This window comes from Elephantulus edwardii, unplaced genomic scaffold, assembly GCF_000299155.1.
Source record: "Elephantulus edwardii isolate Elephantulus edwardi_28Jun2011 unplaced genomic scaffold, EleEdw1.0 scaffold00207, whole genome shotgun sequence".
Taxonomy (NCBI): Eukaryota; Metazoa; Chordata; class Mammalia; order Macroscelidea; family Macroscelididae; genus Elephantulus; species Elephantulus edwardii.
This window is the reverse complement of record NW_006399957.1, coordinates 811480-836163: the sequence shown is the minus strand read 5'-3', so window position 1 is coordinate 836163 and position 24684 is coordinate 811480. Positions and strand designations below refer to the sequence as shown.

Here is a 24684-nt window from a genome sequence, read left to right as displayed (position 1 = left end):
CTTCTGAGTGATCGGATACTATCCAAACACATACCAGGAAGACCTTAATACCCCTGTTACTCAAATATGCACACAACCACTAAAGCTAAAGATGAGAAAATTGAGGAATTCTACCAACTTTGGCAGTTTGAAACTGCCCAAGCATACAGTTAAGATGCATTAATAATAATTGATCACTAGGATGCAAAGGTTGGAAACAAGAAATTATAGTTGGAAATTAGGGACTTGGGGGTCAGAAATGAGGCTGGAGATTGATATTTGAATTTTAGATGTTCAACAATTTCTTTATTGTGAATACTTTCTTTAAGAAACACAGATGGCACCTATACAGATGAACTCCACATTATGGACTGCGCAGGAATCATCAGATAGATTACATCTGTGGAAAGAATCATTAGAGCAGCTCAGTATCAGCTGTTAAAACCAGGCCAGATGCTACTGTGGAACAGACCATCAACACTCTACCAGCAGAACCTCCAGCACCACCTGCCACCTGCCACATACTGACTGTGCAACATTACTCATGTGCAAATTCAAGTTGAAGAAATTCAAAAGAACCAAAATACAACCTTGGGTCTATCCCATCTGAACTTAAAAATCATCTCAAGAGTAGATGTAAAGCATGAAACGTGATGATCGAAGACCAGATGAGTTATGGAATGATATTAAAGATGTCATTTCTGAAGAGAGTAAAAGGTCATTACAAAAACACACAAGGAAGAATAGACCAAAATGAAGCCAAAGCAAAGGGAAGAGGTATCGAAGTAAAAAAGGTGGACAGATTTCAAAGAATATCTTGAGAAGACAAACAAGATGTAATGTGCAAAGAGCTGCAGTTGGAGAATAAAAAGAGAAGAACTCTCTTGACTTGGCAAGCTGAAAGAACTGAAATACAAATTTAAGCCTTGAGTTGCACTACTGAAAGATGTTATGGGAAAAACTTTAATGATCCAGGGAACATGAAAAGAAGATGGAGAGAATACACAAAGTCACTGTACCAAAAAGAATTGGCCAGCTCAGAACTATTTCAGGAAGTAGCATATGATAAAGATCCAGTGCTGATGATAACAGGAGTTCAAGCTACTTTAAAATCATCGGCAAAAGATAAAGTCCTAACGGTCAGTGGGATATGAATTGACATGTTTCAGGTAACAGATGCTGCCCTAGGTGTGCTCACCAGTCTATGCTAGGAGATTTGAAAGACAACTAACTACTTGGTAAACTGACTGGAAGAGATCCATATTCCCATTCCCAAGAAAAGTGATCCAACAGAATGTAGAAATTATTGGTTCACATGCAAGCAAAATATTGCTGAAGATCTTCCAAAACCAGCTAGTTCAGTACATAGACTACCAGAAGTTGAAGCTGAGTGTAGAATAGGTCATGGCACTGCTGCTGTCAGATGAATTCTGCCTGAAAGCAGAGAATACCAGAAGAAGTCTATTTGCATTTTATTGAGTATGAATAGGCTTTTGACTGTATCAAACATAGCAAACTTTTATTGAGAAGAATGGGAATTCCAGAACACTTAATTATGCTCAAATGAAACCTATACCTAGACCAAGAAGCTGTTTTCTGAACAGAACAAGGAAACACTGTATGGTTCAAAATCAGGAAAGGTGTGCATCAGGGCTGTGTCCTTTCTCCTTTATACCTATTCAGTCTGAGCAAATAATTCAAGAAGCTGGACTTTATGAAGAAGAATATGGCATCAAGATTGGAAAAAGATACATCAGCAAGCTGTGTTATGCTGATGACACAGCTTTGCTTTCTGAAAGTGAGGAGGACTTGCTGCATAAGGTCAAGGACTACATCCTTCAATACAGATTACATCTCCGCATCAAGAAACAAAATCCTCACCACTGGGCCAGTAGGCAACAGCATGGTAGATGGAGATGTTGTTATGTGCTGTTGAGTCGCCTGCCACTCATAGTGACCCTCTGTATAAGAGCTCTGAAGCTTGCCCTGTCCTGAGCCAGTCTTACTGATTCCGACATACCAACCCCCATTGCCCTAGTCACTGTATCAATCCATCTGAAGCAGAGTCTTCCTCCTCTCCACCCTTCCAAGCATGATATCCTTCTCCAAGGATTGGTCCCACCTAGCCATGTGCCCAAAGTGTGTGAGATAGAGCTTCAAAATCCTAGCCTCCAAGAAGAAACTTAGTTTCACCCTCTCCAAGACAGATATTTGTTTTCTTGGTGGTCCATAGTATGTTCAGGATTCTTCTTCAGTACCACAACTCAAAAGCATTGATTCTTTCGTCATTCTTAGACATTGTCCAGCTCTCTGATGCATAGAATGTAGTTGTGAAGACCAAGGCCTAGATTAGGCACACATTAGTCTCTAGACTGACATCATTGCATCTCTATGCTCTGGAGAGGTCCCTGACAGCAGATTTATATAATTAATCCTTTCATTTCCTGACTGCTGGTGCCAAAAGTGCTGATTGGGGAACCGAGCAAGAAGTAACTGTTAACAACCGCAATCTCTTCTCCATCCATCTTGGTACTCCCATTTGGCCCAGTAGTGATAATCTTTGTCCTCTTGATGGTGAACTTCAAGTCAAATTGAAGACTACAGAGTCTGACCTCCTGCAGCAAGCACTTCAGGACCTCATTGGTTTCAGCAAGGAAGGTTGTGTCATCTGCATAAATATAGGTTGTTGATGAATCTTCCTTCAATCCTAATGCCACATTCCTCCTCATAAACCCAACCTCCTGAATGATCTGTTCTGCATATAGATTGAAAAAGTATGGAGATAGGACGCATCCCTGATGCACTCTTTTCCTGATTTTGAACCATGCAGTGTTTCCCTGCTCTGTTCTGAGGACTGTTTCCTAATCCAAGTATAGGTTTTACATAAGCACAATCAAGTGTTCTGGGATTCCCATTTTCCTCAAGATTAACCACAATTTGTTGTGATCCACATAGTCAAATGCCTTTACGTAGTCAACGAAACACAGATAAACATTCCTCTGGTACTCTCTGCTTTCTAAAATGATCCATCTGACATTGGCAATAATGTCTTTAGTGCCATGACCTCTTCTAAGCCAGCTTGTATTTCTGGTAGTTCTCCAGTCATTTTTGAATGATCTTCAGCAAGGTTTTGCTTGTGTGTGATACTAGTGATATTGTACGATAATTTCCACACTGTTAGGTCACATTTTTTTTGAAATGGGAATAAATATGAATTTCTTCCAGTCAGTAGTTGTCCTCCAGATTTCTTGGCACAGCCTGGTGGGCATGTCCAGGGCAGTAGCTGTTTGTTGAAATATGTCAGTTGGCAAGGATTCAATTTTACTTGAATCCTCCATCAACATTCTTGGTACAAGCAGTTAGTAGATCAGAAAACATGGCATTGGGAAAATCCTCTCCAAAGTCCTGAAGAGCAGTGATGTCAGTGTAAAGATTAAGGTGTACCTGATTCAAGGCATGGTTTATCCAGTCCCTGCTATGCATCTGAGAGCTGGACAGTGAATAAGGATGACAGAATAAGAATTGATGCCTTTACATTGTGGTGTTGGAGAAGAGTACCGGATATCTCATGGGCTGCCGAGAGAACAGATGTGTCTTGGAGAAAATGTGACCAGATTTCTCCTTAGAGGCAAGAATGATAAAACTTTTTCTCACATACTTGGGGCATCTTGTTAGGAATGGCTTTTCTTTGGAAAGGGACATCATGCTTAGAAAGGTGGAGGGTCAACAAGAGAGGAAGGTGACTTGATACAGTGACTGTGGTAATGTGCTCAAGTGTGCTGGGGATAAGGAGGACACAAGATAGGACTAGGTTCAGATCTGTTGGCTGTACGGTTACTGTGAGTTGTGACTTGATGGCACCTAACAACAACAATCCCACAAATGTGCTGTGCAACTTGTTTATAAGCAAGTTTTCCAAACCTCTTGGTAACCTTCTCTTTGCACAGTCCTATGCAATTGTCTATTGGAAAGAGGCCGTTAAAGCTAAATCAGTTACTTACTGACCATACTGGGGCCTTCTTCACTCACATGAGTCAGAGAGTGGACTAGTTATTAGTTGTATTGCTAACTTAGTTGTATTGCTAACTGTTTATGAGCCAGTGAAAGGCCCATAATGCATAACATCCTGAGTGTGTACGTGATAATTATGACATAGAATGCCTGTAAAGCAAGATAACAAATACGGGTATGTAGAATGAGGGGAAGAATTTTGGAGGTTTTCTGCTCTTGCCTGTGTCTGTAGAGCTTCTCATGAGTGTTGTAGTGTGATTGGCTTGCTTCCTTTGATCAATTCTGCCAGCTGTGACCAGTTAAGTGCTTGTCACAGTGGAACTCTCAGAGGGGTTATGACACTTGAGTTGTGAGCTGAGTTGAGGGGTCCTGGAACAATGGGATGGTGCATAGCAAGAGGACTCTTTCTTTTAATTTGGGGCATAGTTAATGATCCGTGAATGGTCACTTACTACAAGCAGCAAATTATTAGGGACCACATCTTTCAGAAGTAAATGTAAAAATTTAAGAGCATAGAAATTGCTAAAATTTTCCCCTAAATAATTTCTGAAGTAGTTATTGTCAACTGATAGTGAAATGCTAATGTGCTATTGTTTTCTGAAATTTATTTTACTTCTTTCTTTGAAGGTAAAGTGCAGGTGAAGAGTTCAGACATACGAGTTGGAGACCTTATCATCGTGGAAAAGGTTGATACATTTTTTACTATATGCCTCTTAACATTCTGATTATATATAACCGGTACATCTGAGGGAACAGATTGGAGACATATCTTTAAAAATCCTTACTTTCTTTTCTTAAAGTGTGATATACATCCTGAAGAAAATATTAATGTCTGTATACTCTGTTTCAATACATTTCTCTGTGTGTGTAGGTAAGTTAGTCATATTTTGTCTGATGTAAGAAAACACTCATTGCTTAATACTGTGTTGTCAGAAATACTTCATTTGAATTGTATTCATTTCATTTCATTCTTACTCACTTCATTTGAATTATGTTAGAACCTTTATGGTAAGCTAGGATCTGTTTCATTTTCCAGATACTTGTTTTTGTAGATAGTTCTATGGTACGTAATTTGCAGTATTACCTCATTGGTTTAAACATTCAAGGAGAAAATGAGTTAAACTAAAAGAGCTTGTGTGTTAAAAGGAGCAATGCAGGCAAGTGCAAGGGGAACCTGGAGGGATAAGGCCCTAGGACTAAGAAGTCTCAGCAAACCAAATGCCGGATGGTCTGTGCAGCAGTTCGTGCTGGGTGGACTGAAGTCACAGGCCTCTGGACGTTGAGGCAGACCAGACACCTGGTGTGGCGAGGGGCACGGACAAGGTCGCAGGATGCGGACATTGCAATGGACCAAGCACGTGATGTGATGTGATGTGTGGTGAGTGGCACCTTTGTATGGATGAGGTCGCATGATGGAACTGTTGGAACTGACCAAGCTCATGGTGTGGTGTGTGGTGAGAGGCACATGAGTCGGACGTGTGTATGTCACAGGGCTGTGGACTTTGCAGCACTGCACACTTGTGAGCTCCGTGGCTGCTGTGGAGATGGAAGACTCAAGGTTGTGTTTTAGTTCTCATGGAGTAGTTTTCATTTTCTTCATCTTCAATTTGAATTTGCACTTGATGGTGTGTTCTATAGTCATTCTCTGCCCTTGTTTTGACTGCTGATACTGAGGTTCTCCAGCGATTCTTTTCATAGATATAGTCAGTCTGATTCCTGTGTCATTCATCATGGGAGGTCCAAATGAGTAGTTGACTTTTATGGTTTTTAAAAAGATTTTTGCAATGAAGGAATCCTAGATTGTACACAATTCTTTCATTTTATCTCCAGCCTTATTTTTGCAGTATTTTTCAACTACCAGTCCTGGTAGTTGGAAAAACAAAGCTGTATTTTCCAGTTATCAGTCCTCCTCCTTTATTTAAGCAAATTTTTCTATCCCAGTCACCAGTTATTACTATTGTTACCATGTCTGGGTACCATGTTTGACCATGTTTGGACTAAAAGTAGTAGATCCTCAAGTTTTTGTTCTTTGGTGTCAGTGGTTGGTTGGTATATTGGAGTAATAGTTGTGTAAACAGCTATTCTTCTGTGTACGGGTATGCTTAGTAGTCTGTTAATCACAGCATTGTGCTTCAGGTTATAGTGGAAAACTAGCAGTGGTCCGAGTATTCCTCAACAGAGAACGGTTAAATTAGCAAAGTAAGCAGTCTGGTGTGATAGACAGAGCCATGATTGGAACACACAAGGCCATGTTTCTGTTGAAAATCCTCAAAGACTTGGATGCAGAGAGTCAGCTCTCCAGAAGGCAGCTTGCAGTATAGCAGCGTTGTGTGCAGCGAGTCCCCTGGAGCACCTTGTGGTGGGTGTGGCCTTCTGAGGAAGACTGGAATCCATGCTGAGTGAGCTAGGAGTCTCTTTAGGGTAAGCCCTGGCTTTGCCTTATTAGTGTTTGTGTCATTGGTGTGCCTTTTATGTTTGAAGAGCATAGTGGCCACTGATCAGGTCGGCAGTTTGAACCCACCAGCTGCTCCGTGAAGGAATGAGGAGGAAGTTTGCTTCCTGAAAGATGACAGCCGTAGACGCTCCGTGGGGCAGCTGTCCCCTGTTCTGTGGAAATGACAGTGAGTCGGACTCCACTTTGTGCACTCATCTTGGATTCCAGTTTGACTTTGTTATATATATTGAATATAATATAATATATTGGACTAGAGAGTGGATCCTCTATAACAAATGGTCTTCTTACTTAAAAAGATCATTTCAAGAGAGATCATTGTTAGCAATGTAAAATGTGACTCTTGCAACGTGATTTCTGTGCTGTTTTACTCTCTGTGTTTCACTATCCAACAATATCATTAACATCACAAACTAATAAGAGTTTTGCTGGAGATTAAAAAAATCGCCAGAGTAGTACATTAGCAGGAAACTACTAGAAAGTCTAGCTGGCTTCGAGAAGGCCAAGGGACAAGAAATACCTTTCTGTTGTCAGGTGGAGCTTGGCTGAATGCAAAGAATATCAGAAAGCTGTCTGCTTGTGTTTGATTGACTAGGCAAAAGCATTTGACTTTGTGAATCATACCCAATTATGGCAAACATTGAGAAGAATGAGAATTCCAGCATTTCATTGTGCTCACTTGAAACCTTTCTACCTAGAGTGAGAAACTGTTTTCTCAGCAGAACAAGGGAATGTTGCATAGTTTAAATTCAGGAAATGGATTTATGTCCTTTTGTCCATACCTCAGGTCTGTATGCTGAACTGATTGAGAAAGTGGACTATTGCAGGAGGAATCCCAGCATCAGGATTGGAAGAAGACTCAACAGACTGCATTATGTAGTTGACACAATCTTGCTTTTAGAAATTGAAGAACATTTGAAGCACTCACTGCCGAAGTTCAGCAAATACAGACTTCAATATGAATTCTATCTCAGCATGAAGACAAGACCTCACCACTGGCCCAGTAAGCAGCATCATGATAGATGGTCATAAGACTGAAGTTGTCATTGATTTCATCTTATTTGGATCTACCGTCAGTAGTAGCTCTGGTAACAACAATTAGGAAATGAACGTGTGTTACGTGGGAGAAATCTGCTATCCAGGCCCTCTCCGGAGTTCTGAAGAGCAAGGATAATCAGTTTAAATACAAAGACGTGACAGATCCATGGCGTAGTATTATCAGCTGGTTTCTATTCATGTGGACAGTAATATGGAAGACATAACAAGGAATTTTGATGCTTTTGAATTGTATTATTGGCAAAGAATATTGACTGTACCATGAATTGTGAAAAGAACAAGCAGATCTGTCTTGTAAGAAGAGCTGTGAGGGTGCTTCTAAGAGGCAAGTGTGATAAATTGTCCCACTTGGGGCATGTTGTCAGAAGGCAGTAGTCCTTGGAAAGGCACATCGTGTTGGGGTGAGTAGTTGGTCCCCAAAAAGAGAGGAAGCCCCTCAGCGAGACGGGGTGACTCAGTGATTTCAGCAGTGGGCTTGAGCGTGTCAGAGATTGAGAGGATGGGCAGTAGAGGGCAGAGCTCCCATCTGTTTCGCTGTGAGTCACAGTGAGTTCACGGGCACTCAGCAAAGCAACACAGGGGTTTTACGTTTTCTGTTACCAGAGTTGAGTTGTAGTTTGCAGATTAATTAGATAAATGTTCCTAGATACTTGTAGTTTTTTATGTGTTATGCTAAGCTGGTGGAAGAGTCTCATCCTGGAGTTTTTATCTGCTCCTTGAGTTTACAAACCTATGGATGAGATTTGAAGTAAAGAGGGATATGCATGCAGTAGCTATTTGCCCCTTGTCTTAAGTATAGTAGGTTTTTTACTTTGGCATCTCCTTGTAACTTTGTCTCGTGGTACAGAGCAGGCCAGGAATGTTTGATTAAGTAAATACATTGTGCACTTGGCCTGATGCCTGCTTCCTGTGTTGGCTGTTCATGTATAGTTCATATGACTCAGATCTTAGTGCTGAGCTGCAGAATTATTCTTAAACCTACTGCCTTTAGGTTAATTAACTTTTACATGCGTAATATCTTTTCAGTAAGTGTGTCTCAGCTGGAAAACTTTGCATTTCAGCTTTCTAGTTTAGGCCCAATAATAAGGGCTTGACTTTTTTTTTTAAAAAAAAAATAATGGTATTTAATCTATTTATTTTGAAGGCCTTTTAAAAACAAAGTTAAAGACAATCTGAAGAAAAAAATTGCACAAAATACGCTCATTAAATAAGTATTGTGATTAACTCAAAATAAGGGAAAATATGTTCTCTTCTGCAACTCCAGTATGAAGTTGTATGGTCCTGAAGGTTTTTATATTTCCAAAAGGGGAGACGGGGGCAGTCATGGCAAAAAAATATAGAACGCTTCACGAATTTGCGTGTCATCCTTGCGCAGGGGCCATGCTAATCTTCTCTGTATTGTTCCAATTTTAGTATATGTGCTGCCGAAGCAAGCACAGGGCTTGACTTTTAGCAGAAACTATTTGTTAACTGTTCATTATTTTTCCGTTTTAACAAAACAAGTTGTAAGAAGTAGTTGACATTCAATGATTTAAACTCTGTAATGCATACATAGTTCCTGCAACACATCACAGTGTTCTGGATTATTCTAGATTTTAATGTAACTGAGATAAGAACTCTCAAGACTCTTTGATATTTATACATATATATATATACATATTTATGTTGTTGTTGTTATGTGCCGTTGAGTCGCTTGCAACTCATAGCAACCTTATGTACAACAGCCCTAAACTCTGCTCTGTCCTGTACCAATCGCACTGTCTCTGACACTCCCATCCCGATTACCCCAGTCACTGAATCAATCCACCTCATAGAGGGCCTTCCTCTCCTGCGCTGTCCCTCCACCCTCCCAAGCATGATGTCCCTCTCCAAGGACCAGTCCCTCCTTACAACATGTCCAAAGTATGTTAGACGGAGCCTCAGAATCCTTGCCTCCAAGGAGCCGCCCGGTTTAACCCTTTCCAGGACGAATCTATTTGTTTTCCTAGCGGTCCATGGTACCCTCAATACTCTTCTCCAGCACCATACCTCAAAGGCATCAATTCTCTTTCTATACTTCCTAGTCATTGTCCAACTCTCTGATGCATAACAAGTGATAGCAAAGACCATGGCCTGTATCAGACATACCTTAGTCTCCAGAGAGACATCATTGATTGCTCTTCAGTACTTTGGAGAGGTCCCTAACAGCAGACTTTCCCATGGCAATACGTCTTTTAATTTCCTGGCTACTGGTGCCAAGAATGTTGACTGTGGAGCCAAGCAAACTAAAGCTGTGAACAATCTCGGTCTCTTCACCATCCATCCTGATGCTGCCAATTGGTCCAGTGGTGAGAATCTTTGTCTTCTTGACATTGAGCCTCAATCCATATTGGAGGCTGCAGTCCTTGACCCTTTGCAACAAGCGCTTCAAGTCCTCCTCAGTTTCAGCAAGCAGGGTTGTAACATCTGCATAATACAGATTGTTAATAGAGCTTTCACTAATCTTGACCCCACATTTCTCCTCATAGAGCCCAGCCTCCCAGATAATCTGTTGTGCATACAGGTTGAAAAGGTATGGAGACAGGGCACATCCCTGGCGTACACCCTTCTCAATTTTGAACCATGCAGTGTTTCCTTGCTCTGTTCTGACGACTACCTGGATCTTAGCTGAAAGCAGGGAAAACCAGAGGAATGTATATCTGTGTTTCATTGACTATGCAAAGGCGTTTTGACTGTGTGGATCATAACAAACTATGGCTGACTCTGAGAAGAATCAGAATCCCAGAACACTTGATCATGCTAATGAGAGATATATACATAGAAATATATATAAACACACACATGTATACATATATCACACACACACAACACACATACACAACACACACACACTGGTTTACTTATTACTTAACAAGGTTCATATAGTTTTTCCACACCAGATCTTTCCCATTTCCTTAACTCTCTCCTCCCTCCATGCATCAAATTGTATGACCTTATGATTACCAACCCCCCATCCTCACCCCCTTGGTCCCCCAGTTAGATCCTAATACATGTTTTACTAGTTCTCTGTTTCTACAATAATGGTTTTATTTGTCCTTATGGGACTGATTTAGTTCACGTAACATAATGCTCTCTAGTCTTTCCCAAGTTAGGTAGTGATTTACAAAAATCATTGCTCCTGCGTGCTGCGTAGTATTCCGTTGTGTGAATGTAACATAATTTCTCAATCCATTTGATTGTGGTTGGACATTTGGACTGTTTCCAAGTTCTTGTGAGGGTGAAGAATGCTGCTATGAACACTGGTGTACAAATCTCCATGTATGCCTCAGTTCTCATTTTCTCAGGGTATATTCCAAACAATGAAATAGCTGAATCATATGGAATTTCTGTGTTCGGCTTCTTGAGGAAATACAGACTGCCTTTCAGAGTGGTTGAACTATTGTACAACCCCACCAACAATGTATAAGAGTTTCTATCTCACCATATCCTCTCCAACATTTATTACATGCTATCCTGTTAAACTTTACCATGGCTACTGGGGTTAGATGGTAGCCATTGAGATTTTAATGAAAATTTATAAAGAACTTGGATTTCCATTCATTCATTGTTGCACATTTTCCTCTCTGCACCCCCTCCGCCCCAATTCATTTTCTTCTTTGGAAAAAAAGTTTTTTCATAGTTATACAGTCGTCATTACCCCCCGCCCCCGCAACCCCACACACACACACACACACATACACTTTGCAGCTCTTTTTCTGGACTTCTGTCATGCCAGTAATACCTAATGATTTGTTCATTTTATACAGTGCTCTCCATCTCTCTTATTGCCAGTGATTTTCAGCATTTTTTGTGTGTCCATTGGCCATCTGAATATCTTCCTCTCTGAAAAGTCTTTCCATGTCTTTTGCCCATTTTGTAATTGTGTTATCAGTCTTTTTTCTTGTGGAGTCCCTGTAGGATTCTGTAAATTTTTATATGAGGCGCTTATCTGAGATGGTATTGCCAAATGTTTTTCCCTAGTAAGTAGGTTTTCTTTTCACTCTGTTGGAAAAAGTTTTTGATGTGCACAGGGATTTTACTTGAAATCCATTTGGAGTCAAACGTTGTATTATACCTTTGTACTTATAGGGAGAAGAAAATTATTCCAAACGTCGTCTTATGGCTTAAAAAAAAACCCTTATGGGTATTTAAGCTTTCAGACAAGCATGCCAATTAAATAGAGCCTCTTAGATGTTAAGGTTTCACTGCACAAGCTTCACGCTCTGAAGTTCCAGTGATTTCAGTGCATGAAACAGAGGGGCCTGGCTGCTCTGCGTCTGTGGGGTCTTCACTGTTGCAGATGTTATTGACTCTGGCCTCAGTGCTCCTGGTGTGCTGACCCCTCCTCAGAAGTAGCCTCGAGGCCAGGACCTGCTTTTTTGTGCAGCAAGGGGGAAAGGACTTTTTCCTTACCTGGTTCTTCTAAGGTGATTCCAGGTAAAAAGAGCACACCAGGAGAAAAGCCCAGCTTTAACTGAGAATGTGAACCAAACAGGGGTGTGAGGGACTGAGGACCCCACAGGGAGCACTCTGTGTCTGTCCTCTGTGGTCTCGTGGACAGTGCCCTTTGTAAACATGGTTCTGCCCAGGTCCCTTAGCCTGGCTCCTGGCGTTTTCTTCTTCTGAGTCCGTTTCTAAGCAGGCAGCACTCATGCCTGATTTTGCATTTAGGCAGGAAGGTCCTGCAGTGTTTCCTGTGGGGACCAGTCCTCATGGCATCTTTATGGACAGCTGGTTACAGTGTCAGCAATTGCTCTCCATCCTGGTGTTTCTGTCACCATTCCTGACACTTTACTGCAGGACACATTCCTCTGTCTTTACAGCAGCCTCAGGCAGTGGCATTGAAACTTTTTAAATCACATGAGAAAAAGCTAGTGCATGAAGAGAAATCAACTAAATTGAAAGGTTCTATGCACTCTCTCTACATGAATTTCTAACTACAAATACTATCTCCTAAACGAAGGAGGAATAACGACATTTCTTCCTCATGTAAATGTTGCCAGAATTCTCAACAAAAAGTAAACATGTTCAACATGATTGATATAGTTGATCTCCTAGAAGGAGAATGAAATATGTATTAGCCACCCTGTGCCACTCTGTCCTATTTCCCTTTAAGAGCAGACAGCAGCCCACTCTTGGCCCCAAAGTCCTTCTGACAGGACCTGGAGTTTGAAGTGACTGGAGAATCTGAAGCCACAGAGAGCGGCAGCTTCCTCTGGGTCCCGCAGTTAACAGGGTGACAGGTCTTTCTGTGACCTCTGGCTCACAAGCGTGCTCAGCAGCGACCCAGCACAGTCATCCAGAGGTGTAGGACATGGGGATGGCAGGAAGTGCTCCTCGGGGGAAAGGACGCCCCTTTGCAGAGCATCTCCCTCTGAGGAGGCGCTGGGCACTTAGTTGGCTTTTGGCTCGCTCCCTGTGAAAGCGTAAATTGTTCAACGCATTTCCAGACCACACACACCACAGGAGCATGTGTGACAGTCTTTAGGGTCATGCTCCTGGCAGCATTGGAGAACTTGCCCTCGAACCTGCGTGAGGTGCACACGACTGCCGTCTCACTGCCGTCTCCTGTCATGTCTTTCCCTGGAGGCTGGAGGAGGACTGCGCTGGGCTGATAGGTGGTCTCAGCTGTTCCAAATGGGAGTTCTTCATCAAAGCATGTTCTCAGAGGACAGGACCTGCCCCTGCCCAATTTGCAGGTGATGAAGGCACAGTTTTGATAAAGGGGACAGTCCAAAGATGTGTTCACAGCAGGCCTGAGGGTTGGGCCCAGCAAGCCTCGTCTTTGAGATGGAGCCAACCAGGCACGGTGGGGGTCAGTGGTTGGCTGGTGGCCAAAGTGTTCCTCACAGCAGTTGAGGAGCAGGGTACTAGGCTCCAGATTTCACCTCTGCACCTGTGTGCATGCCTCGTGTGTGTGAGAGTCATGCTGGAACACTGACACAGTGGGGCCACATCAAGCCCATGCCACGGGCTGCTGCTCAGATGTCACTCCTGCATCAGTTCCCCTCTCAGCAAAAATGACTGACTAGTGCTGAAGGAAGAGTTGGAGAAGTGGTGCTGAAATCAGAGATTTTCCGAAATACAGAAACCTGTAGGTAACAGGAAGCTGAAGTAACCCAGCAGAATAAATCTGCAGAAGTCCACGCCAAGGTTAGGTACACCCGCGGACACAGCCAGAGGTTGGGCCTGCCGCCTGCTGTGCCAGCATGTGCACGTTGGTCCTGCGCCGTCGGGCTGCATGGCTGCGGCTTGGCCACACACTTGATAACACAAGTGGTGCTCCCATCTCATCAGAAAGTCTCTGTTCCTCTCATGGAAGGGCCTTCTTACTTTAGAGTAGAAGGTTAATGCTTTCTCCTACCTACCCAGCTATCTTCTTTGCCGATGGTAAAAACCATACAAGTGTATATTGCCCACCAACCAACAAGTGATCCATGTCTTCAAGTGTATGTCAGTCCTTACTTGCATCTCAAAAATGTGTACACATGTCATGAACTCAGAGTGAAGGAGTGTTGGCTGGAATTGCCAGTCTGTCCTCTAGGGACATGCCCTCCTAGTCGACAGCATAGTCAGCAATGAAGACTCTCTCAGTTATGCTGCCTGAGAGGGCGCCGCCTCATGTGTGTGTGCGCGCGTGCTGACGTGTGTATGCACGTGTGTACATCACACATATGCATGGATAGGTGTGTGCATATCCATGTACGCATGTGCCCGTGCGTACACATGTGTATGTATACATGCACAGAAGTGTACTGTGGTGTGCATGAGTATCTAAGCATGTACATGCGTATACATATGTCTTATACATTTGCGTGTGTGTGTGTGTGTGTGTGTTGGTTCACGTCTGTGCCGGCTCACTGGTGCATTTCCTCCTTCATGTAGCACTGGCAGGGGCTGAGTTTACAATGTCCTCTGTGTTGGTAAGCAGTGGATGTTCTGCAGGAGTAGAGTCTTTAAAAGGAAAGCATGGTTTTCACGAGGCAGTGCCTGCTGTGTCATACCTGTGCCAGCAAGCACGAGAGAGGCATGGGAAGGCTGCTTCTGCAGTTTTCAGAATGAACCAATGTTCAAGTCATCAGTAAATGCTGTTTATGTGGGGAGACTCTCAGCTATCAAGTAAAAACGAAAATAGTAATATTTGATTTACAGATAATACATGCTAAAGAATTTGAAAGTTGTTGATGATGTTAGGTGCTGTCAAGTCAGCTAGGACTCATAACGACCCTCTGAACAACAGCTCTGACCTTGGCCCTGTCCTGTGCTGTCTTTGGTCATATGGACCATTCTTCAGCATAGATTTTAATTACTGTATTACTTTAGTTGGTTGCTATGAGCTCTTTTTACTTTGGAATGAAATTTTGTTAACATATATTTTCTGTCTTTTGCAGAATCAAAGAATTCCATCAGACATGGTATTTCTTAGGACTTCAGAAAAAGCAGGTATTGTGTTTTTAAACAAGGTTGTTGTTGACAGAGTTCTGGGGCATAGCCCCGCCATATGTTGTGTTGCAAATCCTAAAATGTTGATGATAAGTTGTTATTTTGGCAGTTTACTTTTCATTTTGAAAGAAGAAAACCAAACTTTATGCTTATAAAAATTTTCCTTTGAATGGTATTATAATGAATTCATGAATTTCAAAATCCCATTTCAATACTATTTTGAAAGAAGACTAAAATATTTAAAGCATGCGGAACCTGCCTATTTGATGAGCTTTGATGAACTTGGTGGTGATGGTGGTGGTGGTGGTGGTGGTGGTGGAGGAGGAAGAGAAGGACCATGTCTGTCTCTCCCATGGGGACACTCCCTACTGCTGTGTGGAGAGGACTCATGTCTACACAAGCACACGTGGACTCTGCAGAATCTCAGCGGCAAGGTGAAAGGATTCTTTGAGTGTGGGAAGGGACAGTGTTGCCCAGGTGAGCTGAAGGCTCCATGTGGTGTGTTTCTAAGGGGGAACGGGGGGCCCTGTGGTCAGTGTTAGACAGCTGTCACAGCAGCGCTGACTGCTCACAGAAAGATGGCTTGGGAGAGCTGCCTTACTTCTCGTTACTGGACACTGGCTCAGCAGTGGCTCATTTTAAGAGTGTCCAGGGGCTCCTCTGGAATGTCCATGCCTGAGGGTGGCTGGCCAGTGGGCCCCCGAAACTTGGATTGCAGAGAGTCAGTGAAATTGGCTGACCTGCGGCGGGTGAATCTGGTGTGCCTGGAATGCCTCCATTTCCCTCCACTCGGCCTCTACATCTGGTCGTCTGACCCTGGCTTCACTTCAGTCATCAGAGGCTGTACTGTCTAGGCCAGGGATTTGGGCTCTAGACTCTAGAGACAGTGCCTGAGTGACTGGGTGCTGGGAGCATGGTGAGACAGAAGACCTGATTTTCACAGGGAGCAGCGTGCCTCTGCACAGAGAACATGGAGGCCCCAGGCTGTGTGGGAGCCTAAAGTGAAGAGATAAGTCAGGGATGACACTGCATCAGACTGGACCAAGCCGAGTGTGCATTCACAAGACTTCGGCAGGGATGGCAGCGCTGTCCATGGAGTGGACTTAACCGATGTGATGCTGATTGGTCTTTGTTCTCTTCTCAGAGGAGGGTGGTGAGAACATCAGTATTGGAAGTGGTAGCCCAACAGTGGAGGCTAGAGGGGGCTTCCACTTGTAATTGGAACCTTCTCTGATGCCATCACAAGTGTGATGTGGAGAGCATCTGGCCAGTGAGAATCCATCCACCGTGCTGACCTCAGATAAACATCATCTGGCTTGCAGAGGGATGCCTCTTGGGCTCCTTTGGATGAAGGGACATTTGCTATTTGAAGGCTGTAAGAACAGTCAGCCGTGGTGCAGACCCCGATAGGAGTGGGTATGAGACAGGGACAGGCAGGGACAGATGACTGCTTGGAGGGAGAGAGGACAGAGCCATTTCATTGTGTCACAATACTGACTTTCTTGATGAAAAGATTCCCAAGCTGCGTGAAGTTTGTATCACAATTACGCTATCAACCAGGGACTTTTTGAGTATGATTCTGTGTACATATGTAGTAAGAAAATCCTTGCTAGACGTAAGCCTGTCCTAATAACGCTCTTGACCTTGGCCAACACAGGGTGCTCAAGACACACAGTGTGCTCGGTGATCATGTACAGGTGGCCCCTCTGTGAAACCTCACTAGACTGTCTCTGCAAATGTCCCATGAGGTGGATATCAGCTGATTGTTGAGAATGTAAATGAAGCTGCTGATGGATCTAGTGACTGATGGCTTGAATTCCAATTAATCAATGACTTCATCAGTTTCTTAATTCAGTTCAACTATCTCCTGAATGAACACAATTCTTCTACGAGTAATAAGAAAAATGAATGTTGGAGAACCTATTTCCATTCATCTGTTATAAATGCCAATATCCGACATGTGTCTGCTACGTGCTGACCATTTGGCTGTCTTGTGGACATCTTCTGTGACTTGTCTGACCATGTGGGTGGCTCATGGACGTGCTGTGGACGTCTTCTCTGACTTGTTAGGAGCCCACCAGGGACACTGCTGGACATCACCACATGTCTCTGTTTGCTACTCATCTTCTGCTCACTGTGAACATTTCATACAGAGCCTTTATGTCATAAAAGTAAATGATTAAAAACTGAACTGTGGTGGCAAATGATCTAACAGTCTGGTATAATGAATCCACTATCAGGATCTGTTTTTCTTCTGTTGGACATGTATTCTAGCCTGTCCCCTTGAGAGTGATTGGATTTGGGAGCTATGGCCACAGTCACCTTTACTAATAGTACAGGTCACTTATTACGCAGTGGCAGGTTCCTCGAGTGGGCCGTAAGGCCCATCTATTCCTTCCTCTCCTGTCTGGTGTCATGCATAGTACTTGATCTTAATTTGATTGTCATTAAACCTATCTGTTCCTGTCAACTCTTGTCAGTTATACAAAATAAGATCAAGTATTCATAAGAAGCCAGTAATAGGACATAAGCAGACCAGTTGACTAATTCGTAATGGAATATAAGCAGAGCAGTTGAATAATTCATCTTTACTGAACTTGAACTGGCATCAGTTGTTGCTAGTGCTTGCTATTAAGAAATCGCTAGAGTTCTAAGACAGATCAAGTCAGCTACCTTTGTATTTTGTCACAGTTCATGCAGTCAGTCTCTGCATACTGTCATGTGCTGAGAGCTTGGTAATGGAACTTTGTGTGGGATGAAGACGAGGGAATTTTCCCCAAGTTTTTAAAACGACATGTAACTAACATGAAGTATGCTTGAGTGGTTATATGCATATATACACATTTAAGAAGAAATAGCAACTTTCATAGTTGAAACAAATCAGCTTGTACAAAACATTTGCATTTGTTGTAAATCTTTTGATGAAGTAGTGCATAACAAGATTTGTTTACACACTACTAGATTTATATTTTACAGTGCGTGTATACATTCAAACTAAGTCTCCTGACTATATCTGTAATTGAAACAACAGATGTTTGAAAACAGTCTTTGTAGTTTGAGATCTTAGTAGGCCTTAAGGTAATGGCTTAAACTCTTGGAACCTGGCAGTAATAATGACAGTGTTGCATGAGAGCAAAAAGGATAGAAATCTTGTCTACAAAGACATTGTTTAGTTACAGTACCATTAAAACACTGAATTGCTGGTAGCTGTCATTAGCTATTATTATTATTATTATTATTATTATTATTATTATTATTATTATCATCTAGGTCGTGTAACCCTGATATTGTTGACTTGCTGTACAGCGTAACTCATGGTTGTTGTGAAGCCGAACACTGTGTCACTGACGAGTCAAACGCGAGAATGGTTACCCATGGTGGACAGTGTTTGGTGGAGCTCCCTGATTAAAACGACCTTGGAAGCCAGGAGTGGCATCCATTTCCACAATAGCTTGCCTCTGGAAACCCCATGAACCTGGAGAAAGGATGAAAGTTATACAGGAGGTGTCCAGGACTTTTGTTCATAGGGTCGCTATGAGTCACCTGAACTCAATGGCACTTAACAACATTATTAGTTCAGATAGTAACTGGGAATTTGTCTAGTTTTTTGGGTGTTTTTTTTTCCTTTTTTTTTAATTTGGCCTTTCAGCAGAGGGAGAATAAGAGAATGCTCCTGAGTGTGTATGTTATACTTGTGGGAGTTAAAGGAAAGTGAGCGTGGGGTGAGTGTGGTGTGCATGCCACAGTGCTCTTCACAGCTTGGAGTAGGGGTGTTCTTCCATTCTGATAGTTCCTGAGCAATCCTCCAAATCCGAGACGTTCTTAGCTGCCATTCATTGAGTTCTCAGTATGTGCCAGTCACTGAAGACTTTGAATAGACTTTTCATCTGGAGTTTTACAGCACACCTGCAGGGTCAGTGCTGACTGAAGAACTGAGCTTGGGAAGGTAAAAGTACTTAGTATGGGCCTAGTATCAGCCCCTAGAGGCTCTGTACAACATAGGATGTCAACATTTCACCCCTTCTCTGGGGCTGCTTCTACACTCGGCCCAGTAGGCGTTCTGGGCCAGATTGTCATCCTTTAGGTCTGTCTTGTGATTTAAAGGTACTGAGCAATGTCCTTGACCTCTACCCCTAGCTGTCAGTCAGTGCCAGTGCTCCTCCCTTCCCACCTATGACAGGCAGCAACATCTCCAGACATTGCTGAGTAACCCCGGGGGACAAATGGCCTTCAGCTAAAAACCACAACAAATTTTACTCTCCCTTTGAAGAGAATGCCCAAGGTAAATTTTAAGCATTCATTTGAGTATTTTGAGAGAACTTACTTTTCAGAGACTTTCTCAGCAAGAGCAGGTCTGTAGCTTCTGTGCTGCAGGTATTTTTCAGTTGCTTGGTATTCTTTTGAAAGTTGGTCTATGAATGAGGAAGAATGAAGAAGAATTGATGCCATTATGTAGTGGTGTTGGTGAAGAGTCATTGCATAACATCAAGAAAGCAAAGATTCTCACTACTGGACCGATTGACGGCATCATGATTGATGGTGAAGAAATTGAGATTGTTAACAGCTTCAGTTTGCTTGGCTCCACAATCAGCCTTCTCGGTACCAGCAGCCAAGAAACCAAGAGATAAATTGCATTGGGAAAGTCTGCTGTAAGGGACCTCTCCAGAGTACTGAAGAGCAATGACGTCAATCTGGAGACTAAGGTGTGCCTGATCCAGGCCATACTCTCCACAGTTGCTTGCTGTGCGTCAAAGAGCTAGACAAAGACTAGGGATGATAGAAAGAGAATTGATGCCTTTGAGCTGTGGTGCTGGAGAAGAGTGTTGGATACACCATGGACTGCCAGGAGAACAAACAGGTTCATCCCAGAGAGGGTGAAGCCAGCCTGCTCCTTGGAGGCAAAGATTCTGAGGCTTCGTCTGACATACATTGGGAATGTTGCAAGGAGGGACCGGTCTTTGGAGAGAGACATCATGCTTGGAAAGGTAGAGGGATGGAGAGAGAGAGGGAGACCATTTATGAGATGGATTGATACAGTGACGGAGATAATGAAGGCATGTGTGTCAGAGATAGTAAAGTTTTAGCACAGGATAGAGCAGGTTTCAGGGCTGTTGAACATAGGGTCGCCATGAGTTGCAAGCAACTGGACTGCATATAACAGCAGCATTGTTGTTGTTCTTATGTGCTATCATTTGACTACAACTCATAACGAGCCTATGAACAATATCCCTAAACCTTGCCCTATCCTGAGCCATATCCGACATACCTGCTCTCATTGCCAGTCACTGTTACCCATCTCATCTGGGGTTTTCCTTTCCTGCACTGATCCTTTACCCTTTCAAGCCTAATGTCCTTCTCTAAGGACTAGTTCCGCCTGGCACCATGCCCAGAGCATATGAGACAGAGCTTAAAAATCTTTGCCTCCAAGGAGTAACCTGGTTTCACCATCTGTCACACAGACTTGTTTGCTCTCTTGGCAGTCCATGGTATGTTCAGTACTCTTTTCCAGCACCACAGTTCAAAGGCATCAGTTCTTTAATTTGAATACCCGTAGACTGCCAAAAACCAAACTAATTGACCTTGGAGGAAGTGTAACCAGGTGCTCCTTAGAGGTAATGTTGCTGCTTTCAATCACTTGATATGCATGAGAAAGCTAGACAGTGAATGAGGAAGGTCGAAGAGGAATTAATGCATTTAAATGATGGTGCAACCGTGAATGAATGGAAATCCAAAGTCTCTGTAAACTTTCATTAAAATCAATGAAAAAAAAGAGAAGTAACTTATAACTATCACTTTGAAGAAACTTGTTATTAGAATATGTATTTTGGTAAAATGTCCATTGTTGATGCTGTTGTACTGTTGAGTCGGGATCAACTGAAAGCTGACCCTCCAGCAGGTTTTGAGAGGCAGTTAATCGCACAGGAGGAAACTGCCCATCCTTATCCTTCAGAGCAACGAAAGGATTTGAACCACATGCCTTTGGGATTGCAGCACAGTTTCTGAACACTAGGCCACCAGAGCTCCCATGCATATGTTTTATATGTTCTCAGAAAGCTAACAAATCTAGTGTGTAATAAATCTTTAATAACATTAAAGGTTATTGATTTGTTAGAACCTTCTTTTTTTATTAGATTTGAAATATTTTCTCTTTGCATGCATAATAAAGCTTATGTATACATACTTCAGAGAATAACCAAATAAATCAATCTAAAATATTCATTTTATGCAAATTAAAACAAAATTGTAAATCTGGGGTTTTTTAATTTTTTTTAATTATTATTAAATTTTATTAGTTTTAGGGAACATTTACAGAGATTTTGGGTTTTCATTCATTCACTGTTGCATAGAACCTTCTGATACGACTTCAGATACGGCTCATTTACCGTTTTATTAAAATCCTAACATCTGTTCAATCTATATGCTGAACAAATTTGTTAGAGCCCCTGAATGCAGCAACAAATACAGTCTTTGTAGATGAGTTCTGAAGCTAATTTACCTTGTTATTAATACCCGTGGTGGCCAGTGTTCAGTGGAGCTTCCCAATTAAAACAAGCTTGGAAGTAGGAATGGCATCCACTTCTGAAATGGCTTGCCTCTCGAAACTGTGAACAGTGCTCGGTCTGTCATTCATAGGGGCGCTATGAGTCATCTACGACTTGACAGCACTTAACAACAACAAATAATGGTATTGCCAAAGGATATTAAATATACTGTGGACTGCCAGGAGCTCTCATGGACTAGTGGTTACAGGTTGTGCTGCTAAGCCCAAGGCAGGTGGTTTGAATCAACCAGCTGATCTGTGGGTAGAAGACAGGCAGTCTACTTGCATGTAATTGACAGCCTCTGAACACCTGCTGGTGGATCAGCTATGCGTTGGTTACAGCTTGACGACACGTGACAGAAACAAGGACTGTCCCAAGGACAAATATCTGTCTTAGGAGAAATACATCCAGAACGCTCATTAGAAGCGAGAATAATGAGGCGTCATCTTACATTCCTCTCCTCTTAAACGCACATACACACTCATGCACTTACATATACACTTGGTCACCACTCACACATGGAATTCACTCTAACACAGACACTTGTATGCTCATTCAGTTACATGTGCTTTCATGTATTTAAGCATGCACATTAAGTCATACACATGCTCAAGCATGTCAGAGTCTCCACTCACTGCAGTCTCCTCCCCTTCATGCTTCTCACATTCAGACACGGACAGTTCCCCGGGCTCAGTTGGCGCTGCCTCCTGCACACGTGCATGTCTCCACACTCTACCGCGCTCCGCAGAGCCCTGCAGGTGCTGCTCCTTACCTGGGCCTACACTCCGGCGACCTCCCTTCACAATGGCTCTCCCAGAGGTCTTTCCAAATCATTTAAGGAGGTTTCCCGTTCGTGCTAACCCCATCTCTTTTCCAAGGTGTCTGTGGAGGTTTTCCTTGTGCTTTCAACCCCCACCAATGCCCTAGACTGCGGCCTATTCTCTTCTGCTCTGCCCCACTTGTATAGAACTAAGCCGAGAACAGCACCGTGTGTCTCTTTGACTTTGCTTGTGAATAGGCGCCAGGAGAGGCCCGCAAAGGGACGACTCACAGTCAGGGCCTGGGTGAATGTGCAGCGGTGTGTTCCTGTTCTTCAGCTCTTGATGCAGCCTTGGTGCCAAAGTAACACTTCTCAGACTTGTAGCATGTTAGCTGTGCTTTTTCTATTAAGGATTTGCATATTTATTAAAGAAACTTTCATTATTCAGGTAATATCATCCTCCCTTTTGAGTATTTTTGTGTTACGCTTAGTATTTTGGGCATTGTAAAAATATAGATGAAAGTAGAAATGAGCATTGTTATTCTAAAATAAAGTAATAATTCCTATAAAACATTAGGCAAAGCAAGTAAATCAGAAGTAACAAGTGTTTATAAGAAATCGTTAAAGACCTATGTCTTTTCAGCAGATTTTATTAAGCAAGTATAATTCCTGTGTAAGTGTTGTAGTGGGAAGGAATACTTAGGTGTGTCACTGTGCCGTGGGGTCCTGTCTTGAAAGGACAACCATAAAACAACACAAGCGTGATGAAGTCTCCCCTTTGTTTCCAAGGTTCATGCTTCATTCGAACTGATCAGCTTGATGGTGAGACAGACTGGAAGCTCAGAGTGGCTGTGAGCTGTACACAGAGGCTGCCTGCCCTGGGGGTAAGGTCACCTGTTCCCATCCCCGCCCCCACTTCTCTCCCTCTCCTCCTACTCATTTCCCCTTCACCATCCCCTCCTCACCCCCACCTCTTTCTTGAGTCATGAGCTGGCTGACATAGTGACTTGAAATTCATCATCTCATGTTTCCAATATTTAGAAGTTTTTGAAAGAGGCTGAGAGAGAGTTCTGTGTTACCTATACCCATGTAACCCAGTACAGGGGTGAACTTGAATTTCCTCACTGACTTTGCACTTGGTTTTCTTTCATACTTATTTAATTTGTACCATTTTTTTACTTACTTGGATCATTTCCAAAGTTGGGAACCTTTAGTGAGTTGATCATTGCTGATGGATATGCGGTTGCATGATAAGCTAGTTGGGAAACCCCAACATTCAGGGCCAGTGTAGCCTCAGTATAAAGTCAAGCCCATCTGCTCCAGCCCCTGCTGTCCATTTAGAAGGCAGAGGCCTCTCCAGTGAAGAGGGACGTGTCCATGTCTGAGTCTCGTAGACACAATAAGAAGGTTATTCCTTTGGTCTTCTCAGTTTTCCTTTGTTCCTGGGGAAAAGACAGCCATGGGCTTAAGAGTGAAGAAGAGGCTGCATTTCTGTTTTCCAGCTGGTCGCTGAGACAACTCATCTAGGGCTAATAAAGTATTCTATAAGAGAGCACAGTTGAAGACCTTCCGGTTTTGTTAGTGATGTCTTTTAAGACTCAATGCAGTTTGTAAAAGCTGTCAAACTGAATGATACAAAATTCAAAATATTCCATCATGGTAGGCTCTTGCCCTTTTCCTCCCAGGAACCCTGTGTAAGTCGGCTTCCTGTCTTCCCACCCCCTTAGCATATGGAGTCATCAGTGTTAGTGATTATTTTGGAGAACTTGGCTTTGGTTCCTTTAATCGTCCCTATTGTCTCGTCGCATTCTGTGTCACTGCTCTCTGCTTATCTCTCTTTCCTTCATTCTAGGCAGTCAGTCTTTGATTTCTTCTGTTTGTTAGTGTCTCAGGGTGAAAGGCAGGCCCTCAATTGCCGGCCCTGTTCTCTGTCTGGAACACAAAGAGCTGTGTCCCTTTTCCTCACTGATTCCCTGTGACACACAAGCTGCCTTGCACTGTGTGTTTATCATTTAGAAATGTTTCTCATTTCCTTTGTGAGTTCTTTCACCCCTCAGTTATTGTGAGATCTATTTTTTATTTACCAAACAAGTGAGTTATTTCTCTGATATATTTTATAATTTGCTGTTTGATTTTATAATGGGTACAGAACATACGGAACTTGACTCCAGTCCTGCCATATTTGTTGAGAGTACATTGGAGGCTCCAGGAGTTGACGGCATACCAATTGACATATTTCAACAAATAGACACTACCCTGGATGTGCTCACTGAGTTGTTTCAAGAAATCTGGAGGACAGCCAGCTGGCCGACTGACTGGAAGAGATCAGTATTTGTTCCCATTCCAAAGAAAGGTGGGTGACCCAACGGAGTGTGGAAATTATCGAACAATATCACTAATACCACATGCAAAGGCGTTTGACT

The 24684-nt window shown here is 42.8% G+C and overlaps 1 protein-coding gene across 1 annotated transcript in view; it reads left to right on the top strand.

Annotated features, from left to right (window-relative positions):
- Window positions 1–24684, top strand: part of ATP9B (ATPase, class II, type 9B) — a 194110-nt gene that overhangs the window by 38448 nt on the left and 130978 nt on the right. Inside the window, exons 6-8 of the mRNA XM_006897229.1 lie at window positions 4618–4676; window positions 14908–14959; window positions 23051–23145. Of these exons, the coding sequence (XP_006897291.1) occupies window positions 4618–4676; window positions 14908–14959; window positions 23051–23145 (206 nt within the window). The remainder of the gene's footprint in view (window positions 1–4617; window positions 4677–14907; window positions 14960–23050; window positions 23146–24684) is intronic.